Source organism: Lynx rufus, unplaced genomic scaffold (genome assembly GCF_022079265.1).
Source record: "Lynx rufus isolate CCGP_SWC_20201006 ecotype Redwood Valley unplaced genomic scaffold, mLynRuf1.p SCAF_3, whole genome shotgun sequence".
In the NCBI taxonomy this organism is placed as follows: Eukaryota; Metazoa; Chordata; class Mammalia; order Carnivora; family Felidae; genus Lynx; species Lynx rufus.
This window is the reverse complement of record NW_025814845.1, coordinates 41,447,329-41,470,724: the sequence shown is the minus strand read 5'-3', so window position 1 is coordinate 41,470,724 and position 23,396 is coordinate 41,447,329. Positions and strand designations below refer to the sequence as shown.

At 36.2% G+C, this 23,396-nt stretch overlaps 1 protein-coding gene across 2 annotated transcripts in view; it reads left to right on the top strand.

Moving 5' to 3' along the window:
- The window catches only part of CLOCK (clock circadian regulator), a 131,336-nt gene that overhangs the window by 39,030 nt on the left and 68,910 nt on the right, over positions 1-23,396 (top strand). The window contains exons 3-5 of one of the 2 annotated variants that reach the window (XM_047091361.1): positions 4,281-4,372; positions 18,150-18,239; positions 20,629-20,688. In XM_047091361.1, the coding sequence (XP_046947317.1) occupies positions 18,193-18,239; positions 20,629-20,688 (107 nt within the window). In that variant the 5' untranslated portion in view covers positions 4,281-4,372; positions 18,150-18,192. Of the gene's footprint in view, positions 1-4,280; positions 4,373-18,082; positions 18,240-20,628; positions 20,689-23,396 lie in introns of those variants that run through there. The other variant, XM_047091362.1, reaches the window with a different exon arrangement.

Below are 23,396 nucleotides of genomic sequence, written 5' to 3'. Positions count from 1 at the left end.
CAGAGCTGGAGGCATCACAATCCCAGACTTTAGCCTCTACTACAAAACTGTAATCATCAAGACAGTATGGTCATTGGCACACAAACAGACACATAGACCAATGGAATAGAATAGAGAACCCAGAATTGGACCAACAAATGTATGGCCAACTAATCTTTGACAAAGCAGGAAAGAACATCCAGTGGGAAAAAGACAGTCTCTTTAGCAAATGGTGCTGGGAGAACTGGACAACAACATGCAGAGGAATGAAACTAGACCACTTTCTTACCGAATACACAAAAGTAAACTCAAAATGGATGAAAGACCTCAATGTGAGACAGGAAACCATCAAAACCTTAGAGGAGAAAGCGGGCCACGACCTCTTTGACCTCAGCCGCAACAATTTCTTGCTCAACAAGTCTCCAGAGGCAAGGGAATTAAAAGCAAAAATGAACTATTGAGACCTCATCAAGATAAAAAGCTTCTGCACTGCAAAGGAAACGATCAACAAAACTAAAAGGCAACCGACGGAATGGGGAAAGATGTTTGCAAATGATGTATCGTATAAAGGGTTAGTATCCAAAATCTATGAAAGAACTGACCAAACTCAACACCTGAAAAACAAATAATCATCCAGTGAAGAAATGGGCAGAAGACATGAATAGACGTGTTTCTAAAGAAGACATCCTGATGGCAAATAGACACATGAAAACATGCTCAACATCACTCATCATCAGGGAAATACAAATCAAAACCACAATGAGGTACCCCCTCACACCTGTCAGAATGGCTAACATTAATAAGGCAACAACAGATGTTGGCAGAAGATATGGTTTATATGTACAGTGGAATACTACTTGGCAATGAGAAAGAATGAAATCATGCCATTTGCAGCAATGTGGATGGAACTTGAGAAACTTAACAGAAGACCATGGGGGAAGGGAAGGGGAAAAATAATTACAAACAGGGAGGGAGACAAACTACAAAGAGACTCTTAAATACAGAGAACAGACTGAGGGTTGATGGGAGGGCAGGGGAGAGAGGAAAAATGGGTGATGGGCGTTGAGGAGGACACTTGTTGGGATGAGTATTGGGTGTTGTATGTAAGCTGTGAATCATAGGAATCTAACCCCAAAACCAAGAGCACACTGTATACACTGTACATTAGCCAATTGACAATAAATTATATTTTTAAAAAAGGGGAGGTTTTCAAGTTCACTCTTAAAGTAGTGTTCAGTGTCTGTTTCATACCTCCTTTACCAAATGTATCAAACTCTTTGTTATTAAATGGACATTTTAGAGTCATTGTCTTGTCTGCACAGCAATATTGACATTTTTAACTTCTCAAACACTCTTTTCCTTTAATTTTAGTGACAGCTAATTCTTCTTGGCTTTCTTGTGTCTCTTTGATCCTTTTCCATCTAATTGATAATATTATTAATACTAATCATATTTATTTTTGAATACTAGTCATATTTAAAATTGCTGTTTTCTGTGTACTGTCCCATACATGTAACATATTTAATTCTCAGAACAACTGTGTGTACCTATCACTGTTATCTCCGAAAAAATGATGTGTGGAGATGAAGTGACTATTCTAAGATCTGTAGCTAATAAAGGGGCTGAGCTATAATTCATACCCAGGAAATGTTTTCAGAGCCTGTTTCTTTTTTTCAATTTCCCTTTCAGATTATTTGTTTTTACTACATTGAAATGTCACTGATTTTTGTGTATTAATTTTGTGTCCTGCAACTTTGGCATTTGTTCTGATGTGCTTTTTTTGTGGAATCTTTAGGGTATTATTCTACATGTAAGATCATGTCATCTGTGAACAGGGATAATTTTACTTCCTACTTTCCATATAAAGGCTTTCCATATAGGCCTTTTTTTTTCCTTGCCTAATTACTCTAGATAGAACTTGCAGTATGATGGTGAATACAGGTGATAAAAGTGGGCATCATTACCTTGTTCCTCATCTTAAAGGGAAAGCTTTCAGTTTTTCACTGTTGACCATGATGTTAGCTGTGGACTTTTCATATATGGCTTTTGTTATTTTGAGAAAATTGTTATCTGTTCCTAGTTTGTTGTGTGTTTTTGTCTCGAAACAGTGTTGAATTATGTCAAATGATTGTTCTTCATTGATATATTTGTGTGATTTTTATGCTTTGTTTTATAGACTTGCTATATCATATTGATTTTTGTATGTTGAAACATACCTTGCATCCCAGGGATAAATCCCACTTGGTCATGCTGTATTATCCTTTTAATATACTCTTGGATTTGGTTTGTTATTATTTTGTTGAGGAATTTTGTATTTGTATTCATCAGGGATATTGTAGTTTTCTTTACTTGTGGGGTCTGTGTGGCTTTGGTGTGAAGGTGATGTTGGCTTCATAAAATGAGTTTGGGTGTGTTCCCTCTTCAATTTTTGGAAGGGTTTGAGAAAGATTGGTGTTAACTAATTCTTCGTTACATATTTGGTAGAATTCCTCATTGAATCTGTTTGGTCCTAGGCTTTTCTTTGTTGAAAGGTTTTTGATTACTGATTCACTATCTTTACTAGTTATAGGTGTGTTCAGATTTTCTACTTCTTCATGATTCAGTCTTGGTAGGTTATGTATTTCTAAGAATTTTACCTGTTTCTTCTAGGTTATCCAACTTGTTGGTATTTCTGTGGTGTCAGTTGTAGTATTGCCTCTTTCACTTCTGATTTTGAGTTATCTCTCCTTTTTTCTTAGTCTAGTTAAAGGTTTTTCACTTTGTTGACCTTTTCTAAAAATTCCTTTTTATATTTTTTTCCTATTGTTTCTCTATCCTCTGTTTACATCTATTTGAGATTTTTATTTCCTTCTGCTGACTTTGGGCTTATTTTTTCTTTTTCTGGTTCCTTGCAGTGTAAAGTTAGGGTTTGTTTTTGAGATTTTTTTTTCTTTTCTTAATGTAGTATTTACCTTATAAACTTCTCTCCTAGTATTGCTTTTGCTACATCCCATAAGTTTTGATATGTTTTTGTTTGTTCTAGGTATTTTCTAATTTCCCTTTTGATTTCTTCTTTGATCCATTTATTGTTTAATTTTCATACATTTGAATTTTCCAGTTTTCTTTGTGTTATCAAAGTTTATTCCATTGTGGGCAGAAAAGATAGTTGGTATGATTTTAGTCTTCTTAAGTTATTATGACTTATTTTGTGATCTAATATGTGATCTGTCCTGGAGAATATTCCATGTACAGTTGAGAAGAATGTGTATTCTTTTGCTATTGGGTGGAATGTTCTGTGTATGTCTGTCAAGTTGATTTACTCTGGAGTGTTATTCAAGTTGTCTGTTTCGTATTGATATTCTGTCTGGATGTTTTATCCTTCTTGATACTGGAGTATTGAAATCTCTTACTGTGTTGCTATCTATTTCTTTCCTTAGTTCCATCTTTGTTTGCTTCAAATATTTGGGTGCACTGGTGTTGAATGTATATGTAATTGTTACATCTTCCTGATGACCTGACCCTTTCATCATTATATAATATCCTTTTATGCCTCTTGTTAGTTTTTGACTTAAAATCTATTTTGTTTGATATAAGTATGGCCACTCCTGCTCTCTTTTGGTTATATTTGCATGGAATATCTTTTCACCTTTACTCTCATCTTCTGTATGTCCTTAAATCTAAAGTGAGTCTGTTGTAGACAACAAATGGTTGGATCTTTTTCTGATAAATGTATCGACTCTGTCTTTGATTGCTGACTTTAGTTCATCTACATTTAAAGTAATTACTGATACGGATACGGAAGACTTACTGTGTCCATTTTCTTATTTGTTTTTGACTGTCTTAGAGTTTTCTGTCACTTTGTTCCTCCTGTTGTCTTCCTTTGTGTTTTGATTTCTTTCTCTTTTCCTTTTGTGTCTCTTGTCTAGGTATTTTCTTTTTGCTTAACCATGGGTCTTATATAAAACATCTTATAGTTTTGACAATCTATATTAAACTGATAACACTTCAGAAATCTATTCTTTCACGTCTCTCTCCCTTCTACATTTTGTTATCAACATCACAAATTACATCTTTTTATTGTATATCTTATGAATCCATTTTTGTAGTTATAGTTATTTTTATACTTTTGTCTTTTAACTTCTGTACTAGAATTGTTATTTTTAGTCTTTATTTTTAATTTTTTTAAAAAACAATTTGTGGAGTTTAACATTTGTTATGTACACTTTTTGTGACTTAAGTTCTAAATTTTATGTAAAACTTTTTCATGAAAACTTCTATAAGTTAAGTAAATCTAATAAATAATTTTTTTGTTGTTTAAACAGAATTCTGAGACTGATGGTCAGCCATATAGAAGAATACATTGAACCTATAGTTTTCTGAAGAAGCAATTTAAAAGATCCAAAAAACACAAAAGGTAATGAAGGTTGTATCTTAGAATATACTTTGGATTGACATTTTTCCAGCAAAATATATAAATTAATCCATAAACTGTTTTGACACACTAATTTGAGGAATGTTTTATTAAAAAATTTTTCCTATTTATATTACTTTATTTCAAAACATGTATTGTATCCACTATATTTAGATACTGTTTTAGATACTGAGAATGCAGTGATAAACAAGACAAAAGCTGTCCCTGCTCTCATTATGGTTGCATTCTAAAAAGAGGGAGGACAAATAAACCAGTGAAACATTTGTCGTTAGTTCAGTGCACAGAATTAAAATAAATAATGTGTTACAGAGACTGGTGACTGCTTTCATTATTGAAAGACATAAATATTTGAAAGCCCTCACTGAAGACGAACATTTCAGTTAAGATATGAATGGCAGGAATGTGCCAGCCTTGTGAAGATATAAGAGAGGAGATTTACAAGCAGTGAAACCAAAATGACCATAGAATGCTTGAGGAACGGAAAGAGAAAATGTGACTGGAGTATAATAAACGAGGGGAAGAGTATATGGAATTGAGGTTCGAGAAGAAATCTTGGCAAGGAGCAAATTTACAGAGAAAGTCAAGTGTTCTGTTTTGCTGTATAATATTTTAGACACCTGTAAATTCTGTAGAAATATCAAAAAGGTAGCTGGATATAAGACTCTGAAGTTAAGAATCAATGTCTAAGGGTGTGGATTTGGGAGTTATTGGCACAGAGAAATACTTAAAGGCATATGTCTAGATGAAATTATATAGGAAGTATACATAGATTGAGAAGGATTTATCCTTGGGACGTGCCAGTGTTAGAGGAGAAGGAACAACCAGTGAGATGAGTGAGAAATCAGGAAAGAGTTCTGTTGCAGAAGGCAAAAAGAGGAAAGTATTTAATAAATGTAGAAGTGATTAGTTACATCATATGCTACTATGAGGTAAAATAGAGAGTAGACCAAAGCAACCATTATTGCATTTGGCAGCATGAATGTCCTTTAACCTCTAATAAGAGTGAACAGTCTCAGTGGGAGTGGTGAGGGTGAAAGCCTGATTAAAATTGATGAAGAGGAAATGGGGGAATTTCCAGTTAAAGATGGCAAAAGAAATGCAATTAAATTCCTGGTTTTTTTTTCCCTTGAAACTCCATTAAAGCTAAAGTAAAGGGATGGTTTTTTTTTTTTTTCTTCTTCTTTTAAAACAAAAGGCCTAACTTCACAAGAGCAAACAGAAGGGGACAGGAAACAAATGCAAAAAATTTGGAGCCTGAAAAACAAAAGAAAGTCTGGTATCTGTCTTACAGACCCTAGAACCCGGAGCCAGCTGTGAGAATGCCGAGACTAAACTTAACAGCATTATAGAGCCTCTAAAATGTCAGGAATGGACAGCGCTCTTTACTTCTGCAAGTAGAAATACGAGTGGAAGTAAAAAGAGGCCGATATGTTGCCAGTCTAAGAGGTGATTATACTCCATAAACCCTTTTCTTGACCTTGGAGTACCAAGCATCTACCCCTTCCTTATCTTAGCAGAAGACTAGAGATTTATTTTCTAGCAAGGATAAAATTGAGATGCAGCAAACATGGTTGAGAATGGGAGTACCATGTTGAAAATAGAGGGATTAAGAACGTAGGCTACCAGATTTTTATAATTTTTCAGTCAGTAGTTTAGAAGATTTTTCTCTGGAAATTGTAACCAGCCTAAGAGAAAAGAGCTGAAGATACTGACTTAAAAGAATTTCCCCAAAGAAATATTCCAACCTGATACCTCTGCTAAAGTTCATAGTCAGTAAGACCTATCACAAAGAATTTCAGTGATCTTTTTAGACCCCACCCTTAAATGATTTGGTGCCTAGAGATCTCTAAGCATTATAGGAAAACCTGTTATGTGAGAGCCAAAGACCATGCCAAAAGAACTTACCATGTTAGGGGAAATGGAGACCAGGTAGGTAAAATTTACGCCATTTACAGCAGGTAAAAACTGAAACAAATACAAAATTATTACCTAATGGTTTCAGAGAAGTTGGAAGGGAGATGCTAAATTTATGAAACGTGAAAGAAAAACAAATTAGAAATGAAGAACTCAAGAGTGGAAAAATAAAGCTAATATATCGAGAGTAAAACAAAGTTAAAATGGGAGAGAAGAATATAAAATTGGAGCAACTGTCAGAATCTCTAATGTTGAAATAATGGGAGTTATGGAAAGGGAGAAAAGAGGGAAATAGGAGAAATAAAGAATTGAGAATGATTCAACAAAACTGTCCAGAATTAGAGGACATAAGTTTCCAAGTAGAAAGATCCTATACTGTGACCACTATGGATGTGGAAATAAGTCCAAAATAGGACATATCGCTGTTAAAATGTAAAACATAGAGGAGCTTCCAGAGTAAGAGAAGTAGGTCACATGTAAAGATCAATAATCAGAATGGCTTTGGGCTTCTTGAGAATACTCTGGAAACTAGAAGACAATGGAGCCTTCTCGTAAGTCTCAGGGAAAACTTATTTCCAACCCAGTATTCAGTATGTAGCTAAACTATTGATTAAGTATGATTGATGACAGTTTCAGACTTGTGATTTCTAAACTGCTTATCTGCCATGACCCCTTTCTTGGGGTGTTATATTTGGAGGTACTCAACAAAATAAGTAAACTAAAAAAGATGAAAGCATAGGATATAAGAAACAGAAAATGCACCTTTAGTAGAGACCCAGAAAATCACCAGGAAGATTATGTATAATGATCCCAAGATGACTGCTGGTTGTAGAGAGCATCTAGTCCCAACAGGAGTAGGTCAAAGGGCACCAAGGTAAATAGCTTTGAGATTATGTTGGTAGAATGTGTAATGTGTTTGAAGATGTTAGGAGATTTAGACAGGAAAAAGTTTGGGGCTGAATTGGTGATAGGTGTATAGGAAAGTAAGTCAACAATAAAACAATTATTAACTCCAGGGAAAATTATTTAGAAAGGGGAAGTAATTGTAGTATGCTGTATGGCTCAGTTGTGAATTGCATTTACAGAGTCATAATAATGTTAACTCTGAATATAACCACCTAGCCAAAAGTATGATATTGGGAATTTTGGGCAAGTGTGCATGTAAGTGAGGTAAGGATGGGGAGTCAAAAAGAATTAAATTTTTCTTAGTGGAATTCAGTAGATGATGCCTAAAAAAGACTCTCTTGAGAGCAAAAGGAGACACTTTTAATAATTACATTGGGACAGCTTGAATAAGTTGGGAGCGTGTAGACAACCTACCTAAAACAGAAGGAATCAAGAAGTAGCAAAATAAAGGATATCAGAGAGTTAACCGCCTGCAGAGACAGTTCAAGGGGTGAAAGTGGTGGAAAGTGGGAATTGGGGGATCAGAGAACAGAGGACTTCCAATTTTTTAGTAAGTCTTGTAAAACTAGGTGGACACTTTAGACTTTGAACATGTATACACTGGTGAAAATAAACACTACATTTTAAAGTAAGGGAGAGAAGGGAATTAAAGATGTTCAAACAGCAAATGTACCCTGCCATGCAGTTTTCCTGTGAAAGGGAGCAGAAAAGGAGGGCAGTACCTGAAGGGGTTGGTGGGTCAGGGGTTGTTTTTGTTTTGTTTTTAGGGTAAAATACTAAGATGTTGATCAGAAAAATCCATTTTTTAAGGGAGAAATTCGTGATGTAGGAATGGAAAGCCTTGAGGGTGACAGCAACTGCGATTCAGAGGACTAGAATCATGTCATTAGATACTGCACAGTTTATTTTTAATACAGAATGTGTTGTTTCATGTATAAGGGTTCTTTTCCAAAGATTTCCAGGCTCTGAGATTTTCTGTTAATTATATTTAATGTTGCATGCTGAATTAAAAACATATCTGCTTCTGTATTTGGCAGACTTTGAATGTTTTATAAAATTTCTTAGTTCTTAATGTCTCCCCATTTCATAAATATTTGTAAAGCTTGTTTTTAAACTGATATTTATAAAAGACTTATGCCATCCTTGCCCTCTGTCATCATAAAGTAATAATAACACTGGAGAGCTGGGAAGTCCTATCGCTGAATGACGTTGAGCTCAAGTTGCTTATGTAAAGGAGCATTTGATTCCTACATGTAACTTGATCTTGGTAATTTAATTTGTGAACTTTGAATCCCAGAAACTGTAACTGATCCTTTCCAAGACACATTATTGCATACTATGCTGACCTAGGAATGTCAATATTTAAGAAAGAAGACTTTTAATAATAAAATTTGATCTGTATTAGATTATGCACTTGAAATTCCTTGCTGTGTGTAGGGACACAGCATATCTCCTAAAACAGAATCATTTTAGGATCCATAGCATGAATCGTTTAGAATCCGTAGCATGTGCAGGTGTGACTCTGGATGGTTTTTTTTTGTACTGAAAATGTGAGGCCTAGGGTAGTCCCCAGATAGGACCTTTTGGCTGTTCCACCATTACTTTGTTTTGAATTAATTTGACACTTTATTTAAAGAAGTTAGAGGGAATTTTTACCCAGTTGGCTCTAGAGTACTTCGTTCCACCTATTTCACTTCTTCCTTACCTTTTCCTTAAATATTTAGTATGTCACTTGGCTAGAAAAGTAGACAAAAGATCTTGGACCAGACTGTTAAAGATATAGTCTTAATTTGTTCACTTAGCACAATAAATGTTTGGAAGAATACTGTTACCAACATTAGTAAAATAGCCTAATAAAGCATTAGCTTGTATCTTCTAAACCATTTTGGGTTCAATCAGGTTGGCCCTTCCTATAGTCTAAGCCCTAATTCTTGGGGTCTTTTTTTTTTTTTTTCCTAATTTTCCCTATTTTCTGCCTTTTGATAATTAAAGAAGCATAGTCTTGGTTCCATATAAAAAAGGATCAGATCTGGCCTTTTAACTTTAAAATTGTTCTTTTTTAATTCACCCAACATGACTGTTACCTTTCCACTGTTCTTTTTGTTCCAGTCATAGAACTAATCTCTGTTATTACCATGATAGGTATGTCTCTTAGACCAGAGGGTTGTAGTTAGGTCATCTTTGAAGTCTTTTCTAACTCCAGAATTCGGTAATTCCACGTTTCATCTCCTGATGTTCACCCAGACACTTAAAACTGGTATTTTATCTAGTGCTAGTTCCTTTTACTTTTACTTCTGACTCCCTATTCATTTTCTTTTAAGAATTCTTAGCCCTTCATAGTCTCATTTCTATAGCCATAACCACAGAGGCACAGCATCATTTATCAAGGATTATTCACTTGCTCTTTCATGACTATACATTTGAAAACAGTGATAGAATATTTTAGAATCCCATGTTCTTAGAGCATCTTTAATCTCTTTTCACTTAGTGTTACACATTAATTTGCACTATTTCCTCAATTTTAGATAAGATGTATGATACTTAAAGTAGAATTTTTCATGTCTCAAAACTGGGGATTTATTAGCATTAATAAATATTTAATTCATGACAATAGGATGTACGTATTTTGTGTAAATAAATTCTGCCTTACACTTCAGAAAAACTATAGAATATAGGGTGACAAACTTTAGGCTAACAATTTCATTTTAAAGTAGTGAACCTTAATTCCTTCAATGTGGGTAAGAGACCCTTTATAATAAGGCTTTTTTCCATTTCACTTGCCTTCACCCTTCTACTCACTCTTATTCTCATTTTATGCTCTAGTAATTAAAACTTTAAGTTGTAACATGACCAAATTTTTTCTAAAGAAAATGCTAAAATGCAACACCTGGGTGGCTTGCTTAGTCGGTTGAGTGTCTGACTTTGGCTCAGGTCACGATCTCATGGTTTGTGAGTTTGAACTCTATATTGGGCTCTGTGCTGACAGCTTAAGAGTGTGGAGCCTGCTTTGGATTCTATGTCTCCCTCTCTCTCTCTGACCCTCCCCCGTTCTTTCTCTCTCTCTGTCTCTCTCAAAAATAAAAATAAACATTAAACATTAAAAGAAAAATTAAACGAGGGGCACCTGGGTGGCTCAGTCAGTTAAGTGTCTGACTCTTGATTGCTGCTCAGGTCAGGAGCTCACTGTTCATGAGTTTAAGCCCCGTGTCAGGTTCTGTGCTGATAGCACAGAGCCTGCTTGGGATTTTCTCTCTTCCCCCCTCTCTCTGCCCCTCCCCAACTTGTGCTTTCTCTCTGTCTCAAAAATAAACAAACTTAAAAAAAAATTTTTTTTTAAAGAAAATGCTAAACCTCCTAAGTTTCTCAAATGTGATGCTCCCTCAAGGCCTGTGCCTTTGCAAGTTGCGATTCTTGTAGCTTAGAATCCTTATACATACTACCTCTTGTGCTCTGGTCTGTTATTTCTCACATTCAAATGGTCATACAGATCAGATGATGCCAATGCTGGTGGTCTCCACCAGCATTGGCATCATCTGAGATACGTGTGTGTGTGTATACGTATATATGTATTTTGTTTTAAATTGTCAAGTTAGCTAACATACTGTGTAGTCGGCTTCAGGAATAGATTCCTGTGATTCATCCCTTACATACAACCCCCAGTGCTCATTCCAAGAAGTGCCTTCCTCAATGCCATCACACATTTTTTCACCTCCCCAACCCCCTACCCCTCATCAACTCTCAGTTTGTTGTCTGTGTTTAAGAATCTCTTAATGGTTTGCCTCCTTCTCTGTTTGTATCTTATATTTCCTTCCTTCCCCCATGGTCATCTGTTAAGTTTCTCAAATTCCACATATGAGTGAAAATATATGATATCTGTCTTTCTCTTAGCATATAATACCCTCCAGTTCCATCCATGTTGTTGAAAATAGCAAGATTTCATTCTTTTTCATCGCCGAGTAGTATTCCATTGTATATGTAAACTACATCTTTATCCATTCATCAGTTGATGGACATTTAGGCTCTTTCCATAATTTGGCTATTGTTGATAGCAGTGCTATAAACATTGGGGCACATGTGCCCCTATGAATCAGCACTCCTGTATTCTTCGGATACATTCCTAGTAGTGCTATTGCTGGATCATAGAGTAATTCTATTTTTAACTTTTTGAGGAACCTCCACACTGTTTTCCAGAGCACCAGTTTGCATTCCCACCAACAGTGCAAGAGGGTTCCCTTTTCTCCACATACTCGCCAGCATCTGTAGTTTTCTGAGTTGTTGATTTTAGCCACTCTGACCGGTGTGAGGTGGTATCTCATTGTGGTTTTGCTTTGTATTTCCCTGATGATGAGCAATGTTGAACATCTTTTTTCATGTGTCTGTTTGCCATCTGGATGTCTTTGTGTCTCTTCATGTGTTCTGCCCATTTCTTCACTGGATTATTTGTTTTTCGGGTATTGAGTTTGAGAAGTTCCTTATAGATTTTAGATACTAACCCTTTATCTTGTATGCCATTTGCAAATATCTTCTCCCATCCCGTTGGTTGCCTTTTAGTTTTGTTGGTTGTTTCCTTTGCTGTGCAGAAGCTTTTTATCTTGATGAGGTCTCAGTAGTTCATTTTTGCTTTTATTTCCCTTGATGTTGGAGACATGTCAAGTGAGAAGTTGCTGCAGCCGAGGTCAAAGTGGTTACTGCCTGTTATTTCCTGTAGGATTTTGATGGTTTCCTGCCTCACATTCGGGTCTTTCATCCATTTTGAATTCATTTTTGTGTATAGTTTAAGAAAGTCGTGTAGTTTCATTCTACATGTTGCTGTCCAGTTCTCCCAGCACCATTTGCTAAAGAGACTGTCTTTTTTTCCATTGGATACTCCTTCCTGCTTTGTCAAAGATTAGTTGGCCATATATGTGTGGGTCCATGTTTGGGTTCTCTCTTCTATTCCATTGGTCTATGTGTCTGTTTTTGTGCCAGTACCATACTGTCTTGATGATTACAGTTTTGTAGTAGAGGCTAAAGTCTGGGGTTGTGATGCCTCCGACTTTGGTTTCCTTTTTCAACATTACTTTGGCTATTCAGGGTCTTTTGTGGTTCTATACAAATTTTAGGATTGTTCTCGCTCTGTGAAAAATGCTGGTGCTATTTTGATTGGGATTGCATTGAATCTGTAGATTGCTTTGGGTAGTATTGACATTTTAACAATATTTATTTTTCCAACCCATGAGCACGGAGTGTTTTTCCATTTCTTTATATCTTCTTCAATTTCCTTCATAAGTTTTCTAGAGTGTTTAGCATACAGATTTTTCACATCTTTGGTTCGGTTTCTTCCTAGGTATTTTATGGTTGTTGGTATAGTTGTAAATGGGATCAATTTCTTGATATCTCTTTCTGTTGCTTCATTATTGGTTGTAGAAATGCAGCCGATTTCTGTACATTGATTTTATATCTTGTGACTTTGCTGAATTCATGTATCAGCTTTAGCAATTTTTTGGTGAAGTCTTTCAGGTTTTCCATGTAGAGTATCTTGTCATCTGCGAAGAGTGAAAGTTTGACTTCTGCTTTGCCAATTTGCATGGCTTTTATTTTGTTTTGTTGTCTGATTGCTGAGGCTGCAACTTCTAACTATGTTAAACAAGAGTAGTGAGAGTGGACATCCCTGCTGTATTCCTGATCTCAGGGGGAAAGCTGTCAGTTTTTCCCCATTGAGGATGATATTAGCTGTGGGCCTTTCATATATGGCTTTTCTGATGTTAAGGTATGTTCCTTCTAACCTGACTTTCTTGAGGGTTTTTATTAAGAAAGGAAGCTGTATTTTGTCAAATGCTTTCTCTGCATCTATTGACAGGATCATATGGTTCTTATCCTTTCTTCTATTAATGTGATGTATCATGTTGATTGATTTGCGAGCATTGAACCAGCCCTGCAGCCCAGGAATGAATCCTACTTGATCATGGTGAATAATTCTTTTAATATACTGTTGAATTCGATTTGCTAGTATCTTGTTGAGGATTTTTGCATCGATGTTCATCAGGGATATTGGCCTTTATTCTCCTTTTCAGTGGGGTCAGTTTGGCAGTCAAGGTAATGCTGGCTTTATAGAATGAGTCTGGAAGCTTTCCTTTCATTTTGTTTTTGCAACAGCTTGAAAAGAATAGGAATTAACTCTGCTTTAACTCTGCTTTAAATGTCTGGTGGAATTCCCCTAGCCAACTGGCCCAGGACTCTTATTTGTTGGGAGATTTTTGATAACTGAATCAATTTCTTGTAGTTATAGGTCTGTTCAGATTTTTTAATTTCTTTTTACTTGAGTTTTGGTACTGTGTGAGTGAGTGTCTAGGAATTTATCCATTTCTCCCAGATTGTCCAGTTTGTTGGCATTTAATTTTTCATAGTATTCTCTAATAATTGTTGGTGTTGGTTCTCTAATAATTCTCTAATAATATGGTGTTGGTTGTGATCTCTCCTCTTTCAATTGTGATTTTATCTATTTGGGTCCTCTCTCTTTTCTTTTTGGGAAATCTGGCTAGGGGTTTGTCAGTTTTGTTTATTCTTTCAGAAAACCAGCCCTTAGATTCGTTGATCTGTTCTACTGGTTTTTTTGGATTTTATGTTGTTCATTTCTGCTCTACTCTTTATTATTTGTCGTCTTCTGCTGGCTTTGTGCTTTCTTTGGTGGTGCCAAGTTCCTCCAGGTGTGAGGTTAGGTTCTGTATTTGGGACTTTTGCTTCTTGAGATAGGCTTAAATTGCAGTGTACTTTCCTCTTAGGACTGCCTTTGCTGTGTCCCAAAGTGTTTGGACTCTTGTGTTTTCATTTTCATTTGCTTCCGTGTATTTTTAAATTTCTTCTTTAATTGCCTGGTTGACCCATTCATTCTTTAGTAGGCTGTTCTTTAACCTACACGTATTTGGGAACTTTCCAAATTTTTTCTTGTGATTTCAAGTTTCATAGTGTTGTGATCTGAAAATATGGATGGAATGATCTCAACCTTTTATATTTATAGAGGGCTGTTTTGTGGCCCAGTATGTGATCTGTTTTGGAGAATGTTCCAAGTGCACTCAAGAATGAGTATTCTGCTTTTGGATGAAAAGTTCTGAATATATCTGTTAAGTCCATCTGGTTCAGTGTGTCGTTAAGAGCTATTGTTCCTTATTGATTTTCTGCCTAGATGATCTGTCCATTGCTATAAGAGGAGTATTAATTCCCCCCATAATCACAGTTATTATCTATATATTTATTTATGTTTGTGAATAACTGATTTATGTATTTGTGTTCTTCCTTCTTGTGGGCATGAGCATTTACAATCGCTAGCTCTTCTTGATGGATAGACCCCTTAATTATGATACACTGCCCTTTTTCATCTCTTGTTACAGACTTTCTTTTAAAATCTAATTTGTCTGATACAAGTATGGCTACTCTAGCTTTCTTTTGCCCTCCAGTAGCATAATAGTTGGTCCTCCATCCCCTCACTTTCAATCTGTAGGTGTCCTCATGTCTAAAATGAGTCTTTTGTAGTCAGTATACAGATGGATCTTGTTTTTTTATTCATTCTGATACCCTAGGTCTTTTGATTGGGGCATTTAGTTCATTTACATTCAGAGTGATTATTGAAAGGTATGGATTTAGTGTCATTGTGTTATCTGTAGGTTTTGTGCTTGTGATATCTCTGGTCCTTTTGCTGCTTTCCACTAGTGGTCATGAACTCCTTTAGTTTTTGTTTGTCTGGGATGGCCTTTATCTCCTTCTATTCTGAATGACAGCCTTGCCGTTAAAAGATTCTTGGCTGCATATTTTTCCTATTCAGCACATTGAATGTTTCCTGCCACTCTCTTCTGGCCTCCCAAATTTCAGTGGTCAGGTCTGCTAACTACCTTTATGCGTCTACCCTTGTAGGTTAAGGCTTGTTTGTCCTCATCTGTTTTCATAATTCTCTCTTTATCTTTCCATTTTGCCAGTTTCACTATGATATGTCGTGGTGTTGACCCGTTTTGTTGATTTTGAAGGGAGTTCTCTGTGCCTCCTGGATTTGGATATCTGTTTCCTCCCCCAGATTAGGGATGTTCTCAGCTATAATTTGTTCAAATAAACCTTCTGCCCCTTTCTCTCTGTTTTCTTCTTCTGGAACTTCTATGATACAGATATTATTAGGTTTCATTAAATCACTTAGGTCTCTAAATCTCCCCTCGTGGTGTAGTAATTTCCTTTCCCTCTTTTTTTCAGTTTCATTATTTTCCATAATTTTATCTTCTGTCTTCCCTATTTTCTCTTCTGCTTCTTCCATCCTCGCTGTCATTGTATCTAGTTTATTTTGCATCTCACATATAGCGTTTCTTAATTCATCGTGACTATTTCTTAGGTCTTTGATCTCTGCCTCAATTCTCCCCTGTCTTCTATGGTTTTTTCAAGCCTGGCTATTAGTCTTATGACTTTTATTCTAAATTCTTGTTCACATATATTATTTCTATCTGTTTTGAGCCATTCTCTGGCTGTCATTTCTTCCTGGAATTTTTGAGGAGAATTCTTCCATTTCGTCATTTTGGCTAGGTTTCTGTCTTTTATGTGTTTTAATAGCTTGTTATGTGTCCTGCACCTGTGAGAACTACTATATTATAAAGGGGTCAGAGGTGCCTGGGTGGCTCAGTCAGTTAAATGTCCGTGATTTCATGGTTCATGCATTCAAGCCCCGCATCAGCTCTGTGATGACAACTCAGAGCCTGGAGCCTGCTTTGGAGAGCCTGTCTCCCCCTCTCTCTGCCCCTTCCCTGTTCGCGTGTACTCTCTCTCTTTCAAAATAAATAACCATTAAAAAAAATTAAAGAAAAGGGGGTTATACGCTGTCCAGGGCCTTGCACTTCAGGAAGCGTTTTTGGAGTGTGTTGCTTGCACTCGGCTGTTGCATATTTGGCTGCTCTATCACAGTGGTCATTCTTCTACAAAGCTCCTCCTTACTCATGGTGGTGGATTGTTTAGACCTTTCACCAGGTGTGCTTACATTTGTTCAGAAATTAAAAAAAAAAAAAAAAAGGAAAGTGCAGGGGACTTGGTCCCATACAAAGAGAAAAATGAGAGGGGTGGAAAAAAAGACCAAGCAGAGAATCAGAGAAACTACAAGGCTTAATCCAGAGAGAGAGAAAGGAAAATAAAGAAGGAGGTATAGAAAAGATGTAAAAAGAATAAAAATGCCTGATTAAACAGACTGACAAAGCAGAGAAAAAAAAAAATACATAACAAGAAATGACCAAAAGTCAAATCAGAGACTACGAATCTGATTCCAAAGGGGGGGGGCGGGGGGGAAGAAGAGGGTAGAAAAAAGAGAAGAGAAAAAAAATAATAGTAATAAAAAGTTAAACAAAAAAACCAGACTAACATACATAACTGCAGGACAGTTGTCGGTTGGTGTTTGAGATCAGTGGCTGTGCTGTCTGGAGGAGAGGCCATCTGGTTCCCTCAGTGTCAGTCCCACTCCAGTAGATAAGCAGTTGCTAGGCACGGAGGGGCGGCGTTTGGTGTAAGCAGGTCCTGCCTTCACTGGGGGCCCTGAAGCCCCACTGTGTTGGTGATGAAGAGAAAAATGGCAGTACCCCAATCTGTCCTCCCTGGACCGGGTGTCTCAAACCTCGCTGTTCAGGCAGCCCTTACAGAGTAGTGCGGGCAGCTGGCTTGTCCTGCTCTATGGTCTCCCTCGTCTCCTAGGTGATCGGCTGAGATTCAAAACCTGATGTCTTAAAGGATCCCACACTGTGGGACCCAGTTCTGGGGTAGCACCACTCCGCCCTGCCAATAAAGGGCCTTTGCCCGGCCTGGACCATATTTTTAGTAATAGCAATTTAGACTATCTGACAAACTCATTGTCATCAAGAATATTTCCGGACTCCTTCCTACATACCTTCGTTATCCTTCTTACTATTATCTGGGTATCTGTCTCCCTATTCAGTTCCAGATTTTTGCCTATAAGGACTTTTATCCTTCTATCCCTAAAGCTTAGCATACTATTTAATAGAAAATAGGCTTTCAACAAATGTTTGTTGATTAGATATTATTTTTAAATTGAAGAATAGTTGACATAGAATGTTATATTAGTTTCAGGTATAAACAGTGATTCAGTAATTCTGTACATTCCACAGTGCTCACCATGATAAGGGTAGTTACCATCTGTCGACATACAATGTTACTACAATATTAATGACTATGTTCCCTATGCTGTACTTTTTATTCACATGACTTATTTTGTAACTGGCAATTTGTTGGCCTTACTTCCTTTCACCTGTTTCAGTCATCCTCCCTCTTATCCCCGGCAACCACCAGTTTATTGTTTGTATTCATGAGTGTTTCTGTTTTTTGTGTTTTAGATTTTATATATAGGTGAAATCATATGGAATTTGTCTTTCTGTGTCTGACTTCTTTCACCTGGTATGATACCCTCGAGGTTCATCCATGTTGTCAAGATTGGCAAGATTTTATTTTTATAGCTGAGTAGTATTCCACACTGTGTGTGTGTGTCTGTGTGTGTTTGTGTGTGTGACACACACACATCTCATATCTTCTTTATCCGTTCATCTATCAATGGGCACCTAGGTTTCCATATCTTGGCTATTGTAAATAACTGCTGCATGAATATAGGGGTACATATATCTTTTTGAATTATAGCCTATTTACAGTTCCATAGTCTAATATATATACTAAATGTTAAGAGTAACCTTTATTATTTTATAATATAAAATTAATCATGAACTTCAATTTTTTTCCCCTGTATTCCTTTTTTAGAAGGGAAAAAGCCTTAAATATGCCCCAGCTAAAGGTATTTGCTTGAAAATATTTCAGCCTTTGGTACAAGCCAAAACATTTGAATTCTCTATGATAACATAAAGTGTTTCTCAACATTACTGTTTGTAGACTAATTTTTTTTTTGAAAACTAATGACTATATATTTTTCTTTCCACCCAAGGAGAAGTACAAATGTCTACCACAAGACGAAAACGTAATATGTTATGTTGTTTACCGTAAGCTGTAGTAAAATGAGCTCGATTGTCGACAGGTATGTTTTTAGAGACTCTTTATTTTGAATCCTATAAAGGTATTTTAAAATTTATTATTAGAGTAATGATCTCTATCAAACTGATACGGAGTTTCATGCTTAAACATAATTCCTATTACATTCAGTTTCTATATTGAGTAAACATAGTGTAATAGTAAGATATGTTAATGTTATCTATAGCCAAAGTCCAGTGTATGGCTTGTGTCCTAAACAGATCTTGAACTGTAATTTTGAGTTTGATTTGGTCAGAGCTGCTCTGAGAGAAATTGTGATAGTTGGCACATGTTTCCCTGGCACCTTATGGAATCTTTTTTCTCCTTATGTGTTGTCCTTTTTCTCCGTATCTATCTGTTGGGGCTAACTCCATGTCTTTAAGCATTCTAGTATTTGAGATTGATAAGTGGTAGCTATAATTAGGATTTTATTAGTTGAAATTATAATCTTTGAATCATATTCTTGGGAAAAGGATAAACCTGCTTCTTTGATTTTAAGACTTTTTTTTTTTACATTTTAACAGTGACACTGAGATTCATTTTACAATTGCCTTATCATAGTTTAATTGGTAGCATTTTTTTTCTTTCTTGGTGGCATATGAAATACTGACAAGTCTTTATAAAAGTCAGTGGTGTTCTTAATTTGATGACATACAGTAACATATTTTAAGCTCTTACTCTTTGATAGGTAATGTGTAGAGTACTTTTCATATGTTGCTTCATTTAACCTCACAATAATTCCATGAGATTTTACAGCTGAGGCAACCATAGGTCAGAGAGGTTGAATAACTTGTTTAAGGTCACATAGTTAAGTGATGAGCTGGAATTATGACCTATGTTGGCCTGACACTAAAGTTCCTGTATTTTTATTATAGTGTACTGTGTGATTCTTCCATAGGGGATTCTTTAAAAGTTTTGTAGCTAGAGTTGTATACAGAAGTGACTTGACGTCTGGGGCCAGCCTGTCTCCCTTTCCTGTGAGATAAACAGTGAAGATAAATACTCTACCAGAACTTAAGACCTAAGGGGCAAGGAGTTTCCTTAGAGAGGCCTGCCTGCAGCACTGCCATAGTTTTGGGCTATGCCATATTTTCAGGTGGGCTCTATGTATAGTTGTCTCCTCAGAAAGGATGTTCCTTCACTGCTCCTGAGAGATTAAATATGATTGTGGTATTATGCTTCTCAGTGATTTTCAATTCCCATTCTAGATGAGACAGTATCTAGAGATAACATCTGTGTTCAGACATAACAGCAGTTTTTAATAAGAGTTCATTATTTCTGTGAATATCATTAAAATTATGGACTCTCTCCTCAATAAAATGCATATACATACAGAAGTTTTCCTAAGTTGCAGTGCACACATGGAACCTGGAAAGTCCAGATATGGACCTCTGTGATACAAAATTGGCAGATATTCTCAACAATGGGTCCAGCAGACGTTCTGTGTGCCTTTATAGGCCTTAGAAAGGTGTGATTAAAGTAGTGAATAGTGAATTCATGTAAAACTCCTGAGTCACCTGAAATTATTTAATATTGCTACTTAGATTAAGGGGTTAGCCACCAGGGCTCTTGATTTCATTTGTTAAAATGTTGTTCCCCTAGATCTTCCCATAACCAACCTCTTCTTGTCACTTAGCTCTCAGCTTAGATCTCCCCACCTCAGCAAGTCCTTCCCTTACCACTGAGACTAAAGTAACACTGCAGTAACTAAAGTCTCCCCTTAAAAAAAAGAAAACTTGTCAATATTCCCTTGTTGATTTGTTTTGGTCTACTAGAAAATAAGCCATATGAGAGCAGGGACCTCTGTGTCTGATTAACTGCTCTGTATTCATGTTCAGAATAGATCCTGGCACATGAGTACTAATAAATATTTGTCAAATGAATCAGTAATGAATGAAATGTATTAATGTAAGTTAAATGCTAGATGTTGTGATGCTCATGAGCAATTTGTGGTTTTATTAATATGATGTCTCAAAATAATTTTTTTAAACTATGCTGTTAAAGATAATTTCAAATGAAGTAATTTTTATATGATGGCAGATACACTGACTGTCTATAGTTTTCGCTGATTACTAACAGTCTAAAACAAGGTATTAACCTCCGGTTAAATTAAATTCTGATTTTTGCATGTCATATTTACAGTAAGCTAAGTAAGTAGTTTTAAAATTCACATTTGTGGTAAATTTTTTAAAAATTTAGGTAAACATGGATAAACTTTAGTTTTCTAATATTTATTAGGAAACAGGTTAGCAGTTAGTTGAATTTGAATTTGTACTATCCTTTAATTTTAGAAAAATCCTAGGATGTAACTGATTTGATTCACATGTCATTTTGGTATTGCTGTTGCTTAATGAGTCTGCTCTTATTTTCTCTGTCGACTTTCTTTTTTCTTTTAGAGAAGATGGTAGTATATTTGATGGGTTGGTGGAAGAAGATGACAAGGACAAAGCAAAAAGGTAGTTCATCTTAAGATGCAAAATAGTAATTAAATGAATAATCAAGTAAATATAAAAGTAAATAGTGATTTCCAAAAGCTGTCTGTCTTAAGAGCTTAGATATATTAGCAAGGTGGAAAAGCTTAGAATATCAGTATGCAGTTTATAAATTAATAAGGTTATCCTGTAAAAGTGCTCCTCTCATCACATCATATTTGGAGTGTGTAATATCCATAAGACATCACTAAGGATGTTAACCTTCATCACTTGGCTAAGGTAGGATTTGCCTGGATTCACATTTGTAGTTACTGTTTTCCCCTGAACTTGTTCTATTCTTTGGTAGCAAGTTATTAAGTGTAGCCTACCTTCAAAGTAGTGATGGGGGGAATTAAGCTCCACCTCCCATAGAAGGGGATATCTACATATATTTGAAATACTTCTGTAAAAAAATTGTGTCCTTCCCATTCGTTTATGTCTGTATGAACTCATGTATATTTATTTTATAGTTTAAGTTATACTCTAGTGCTGTTTTATTTTGTTGCTCAAATTGTTTCAGCTTTGGCAATTGGGAGTTCTTTCAGGGTAGGCTCCTGTGTCCTCCACATGCCTTTATTCTCCAGTAGAAGGGAAAGTAAATCGTGGAGGTGAGGGAGTGAGATCTAGAGCCATGGTAGTGTTGATGTGAGCTGCCTTAAACAGGAGGCTTGACAGTTAATTATAGTATTAGGAGAGGGAGGCTCCGGGTAGCATTATAGCAGTTTGTAGTCACTGAGAGTGGGCAGTAAGCACTTTCTGGGTGTTTTTTTCCAGCTGTGTTGAACTACGTGGGTGCTTAGACAAGGGTAGACGTTGTTGTAGTATTATTTACAGGTACAAAGATAAACATGTAATAAGTAATAGTTACTAAATGTCTGTATTCAGCAAAAAGGAAAAAAAAAAGGTAGTGGGATAAGAAAAATATTCACAATAACTGGGTAAATTGCAGAATATTCTAACGAATGATTAAAATCTAAGAAGAAGATTTTGAAGACAACTATATAGTGTATTCCAGGAAATAAAAAGACCTGGATTTGAAGCTAAAAATATATAGGACAACCCGTATCCCTCAACCTCAATCTGGTGGAGGAAAGTTTTTACAAAATACCTTAGGATAGAGATAAAATCTGTTAAGATAGGAATAATCAGTCTTGCCTGAAAAAAGAAGCAGAACTCTAAGGAATTGACTTGGACAGTGTTGAAGGCCAAGTTTATAGATAGATAAGGTAGCTAAGGGTATCCTATTTTCGAACACTCTGAAGGTTTGATCATGTTTTTAGGGAACCAGAAATACTGTGGCTCTGGAAGACACTGGAGGAAGACAGAGAATCTCACAATATTGTCATAATTAAGCAGAACCACACTGAACTCTGACTGAAACTATGATGAGTTAAAGTACCTTAGTGTTGAACCAAGAACAAAGGGAGTTTTATACCCACCTCCAAAATGAAACCTCTGTGGCCTGTTGTCAGTGAGGTCCTTACAAGGGCTGAGAACTTCCAGCCTAAATATAACAGTGAAGTGAAGTTTGCTTTAGTGGTTACGATTCAACAGTAGAGTTGGCAATATTTGGTTTCTGTGTATTTTCTTCCCCTGGAATCAAAATGTCTGGTTTGAATTACTACTTCATGGTAGCTGTATGACCCTGGGCATGTTCTTTATGCCTCAGTTGTCACCTGTAAAATGAAAAGTTGTAAGTAATAAAGTCTTCCTCATAGGAATTAATGAGATTTCATAAGTGCTTACAGTAGTGCCTGGCACATAAGTATGCCATGAATATTGGCTTTTATTTTTACCTCTATCCGTGTGTTCAGATACTTCATATATGCTAATTTTCAGATGCTTATTTCTTACTCTTTTCTAGAGGAATATAACTAGATCTGCATATCTAAGTCTTTTGTGTATGTCTTTTTAAATGTGAAACAGGCAATTTCATCATATTTAAATTCTGCAAACCATCTGTGCACCAAAACCAGTATCACATGTTGTATCTCACATTAATAAACAGCATTATCAGTCACTTGGGAATCCTCTTATATTTCCCTTTTGCTTCCCTACTGCAAACCAGATCTGATTTACCTGGAATTGATAGAACTGCCTCTTAACCCTCAAACCCACACTGCTCTGTTAACACTGCCACTGCCATGGTTTATAGGCTAGTATGTTGCGGCTGCCTCCTAAATGGTCATCTGACGTCCAGGCTTGTTTGCCATACAATAAATTTTCACGAGTATTTGCTAAATGAATTTGTTTCACCAAGCCTCGATCTTTTCATCACTGTGATGCCAGAATGGTCAACAAGCAGTTCTGGTCACGTCATTCCTTTGCTTTAAAACCTTTCAGTGCCTTCCCCTGGCTTTCAGGATTAAATTAAAATCCTTTTATGTAACATAAAAACTTTATGATTTTTTCCAGTATTTATTTATTCCTCACCCACCGCCACAACTCTAGTATACTTGGGCACAGAAAGCCCATCCATTGACCGTATTAGCCAGGTTGAATTCCTTGTGACAGGAGTTCATTCCTGGGTAAGTTTCCTATACCTGTAATGCCATGCATACATCTACCCCACTACCACACCCTTTTCTCAGCCTCTGTGACTCCATTCAGTACACAGGTTCAGTACTCTGCATTTCCATAGGAATTAGATAAATTTCTTGAAAGAGGTTGTCTTTTCCCAGTATCCTTAGCCT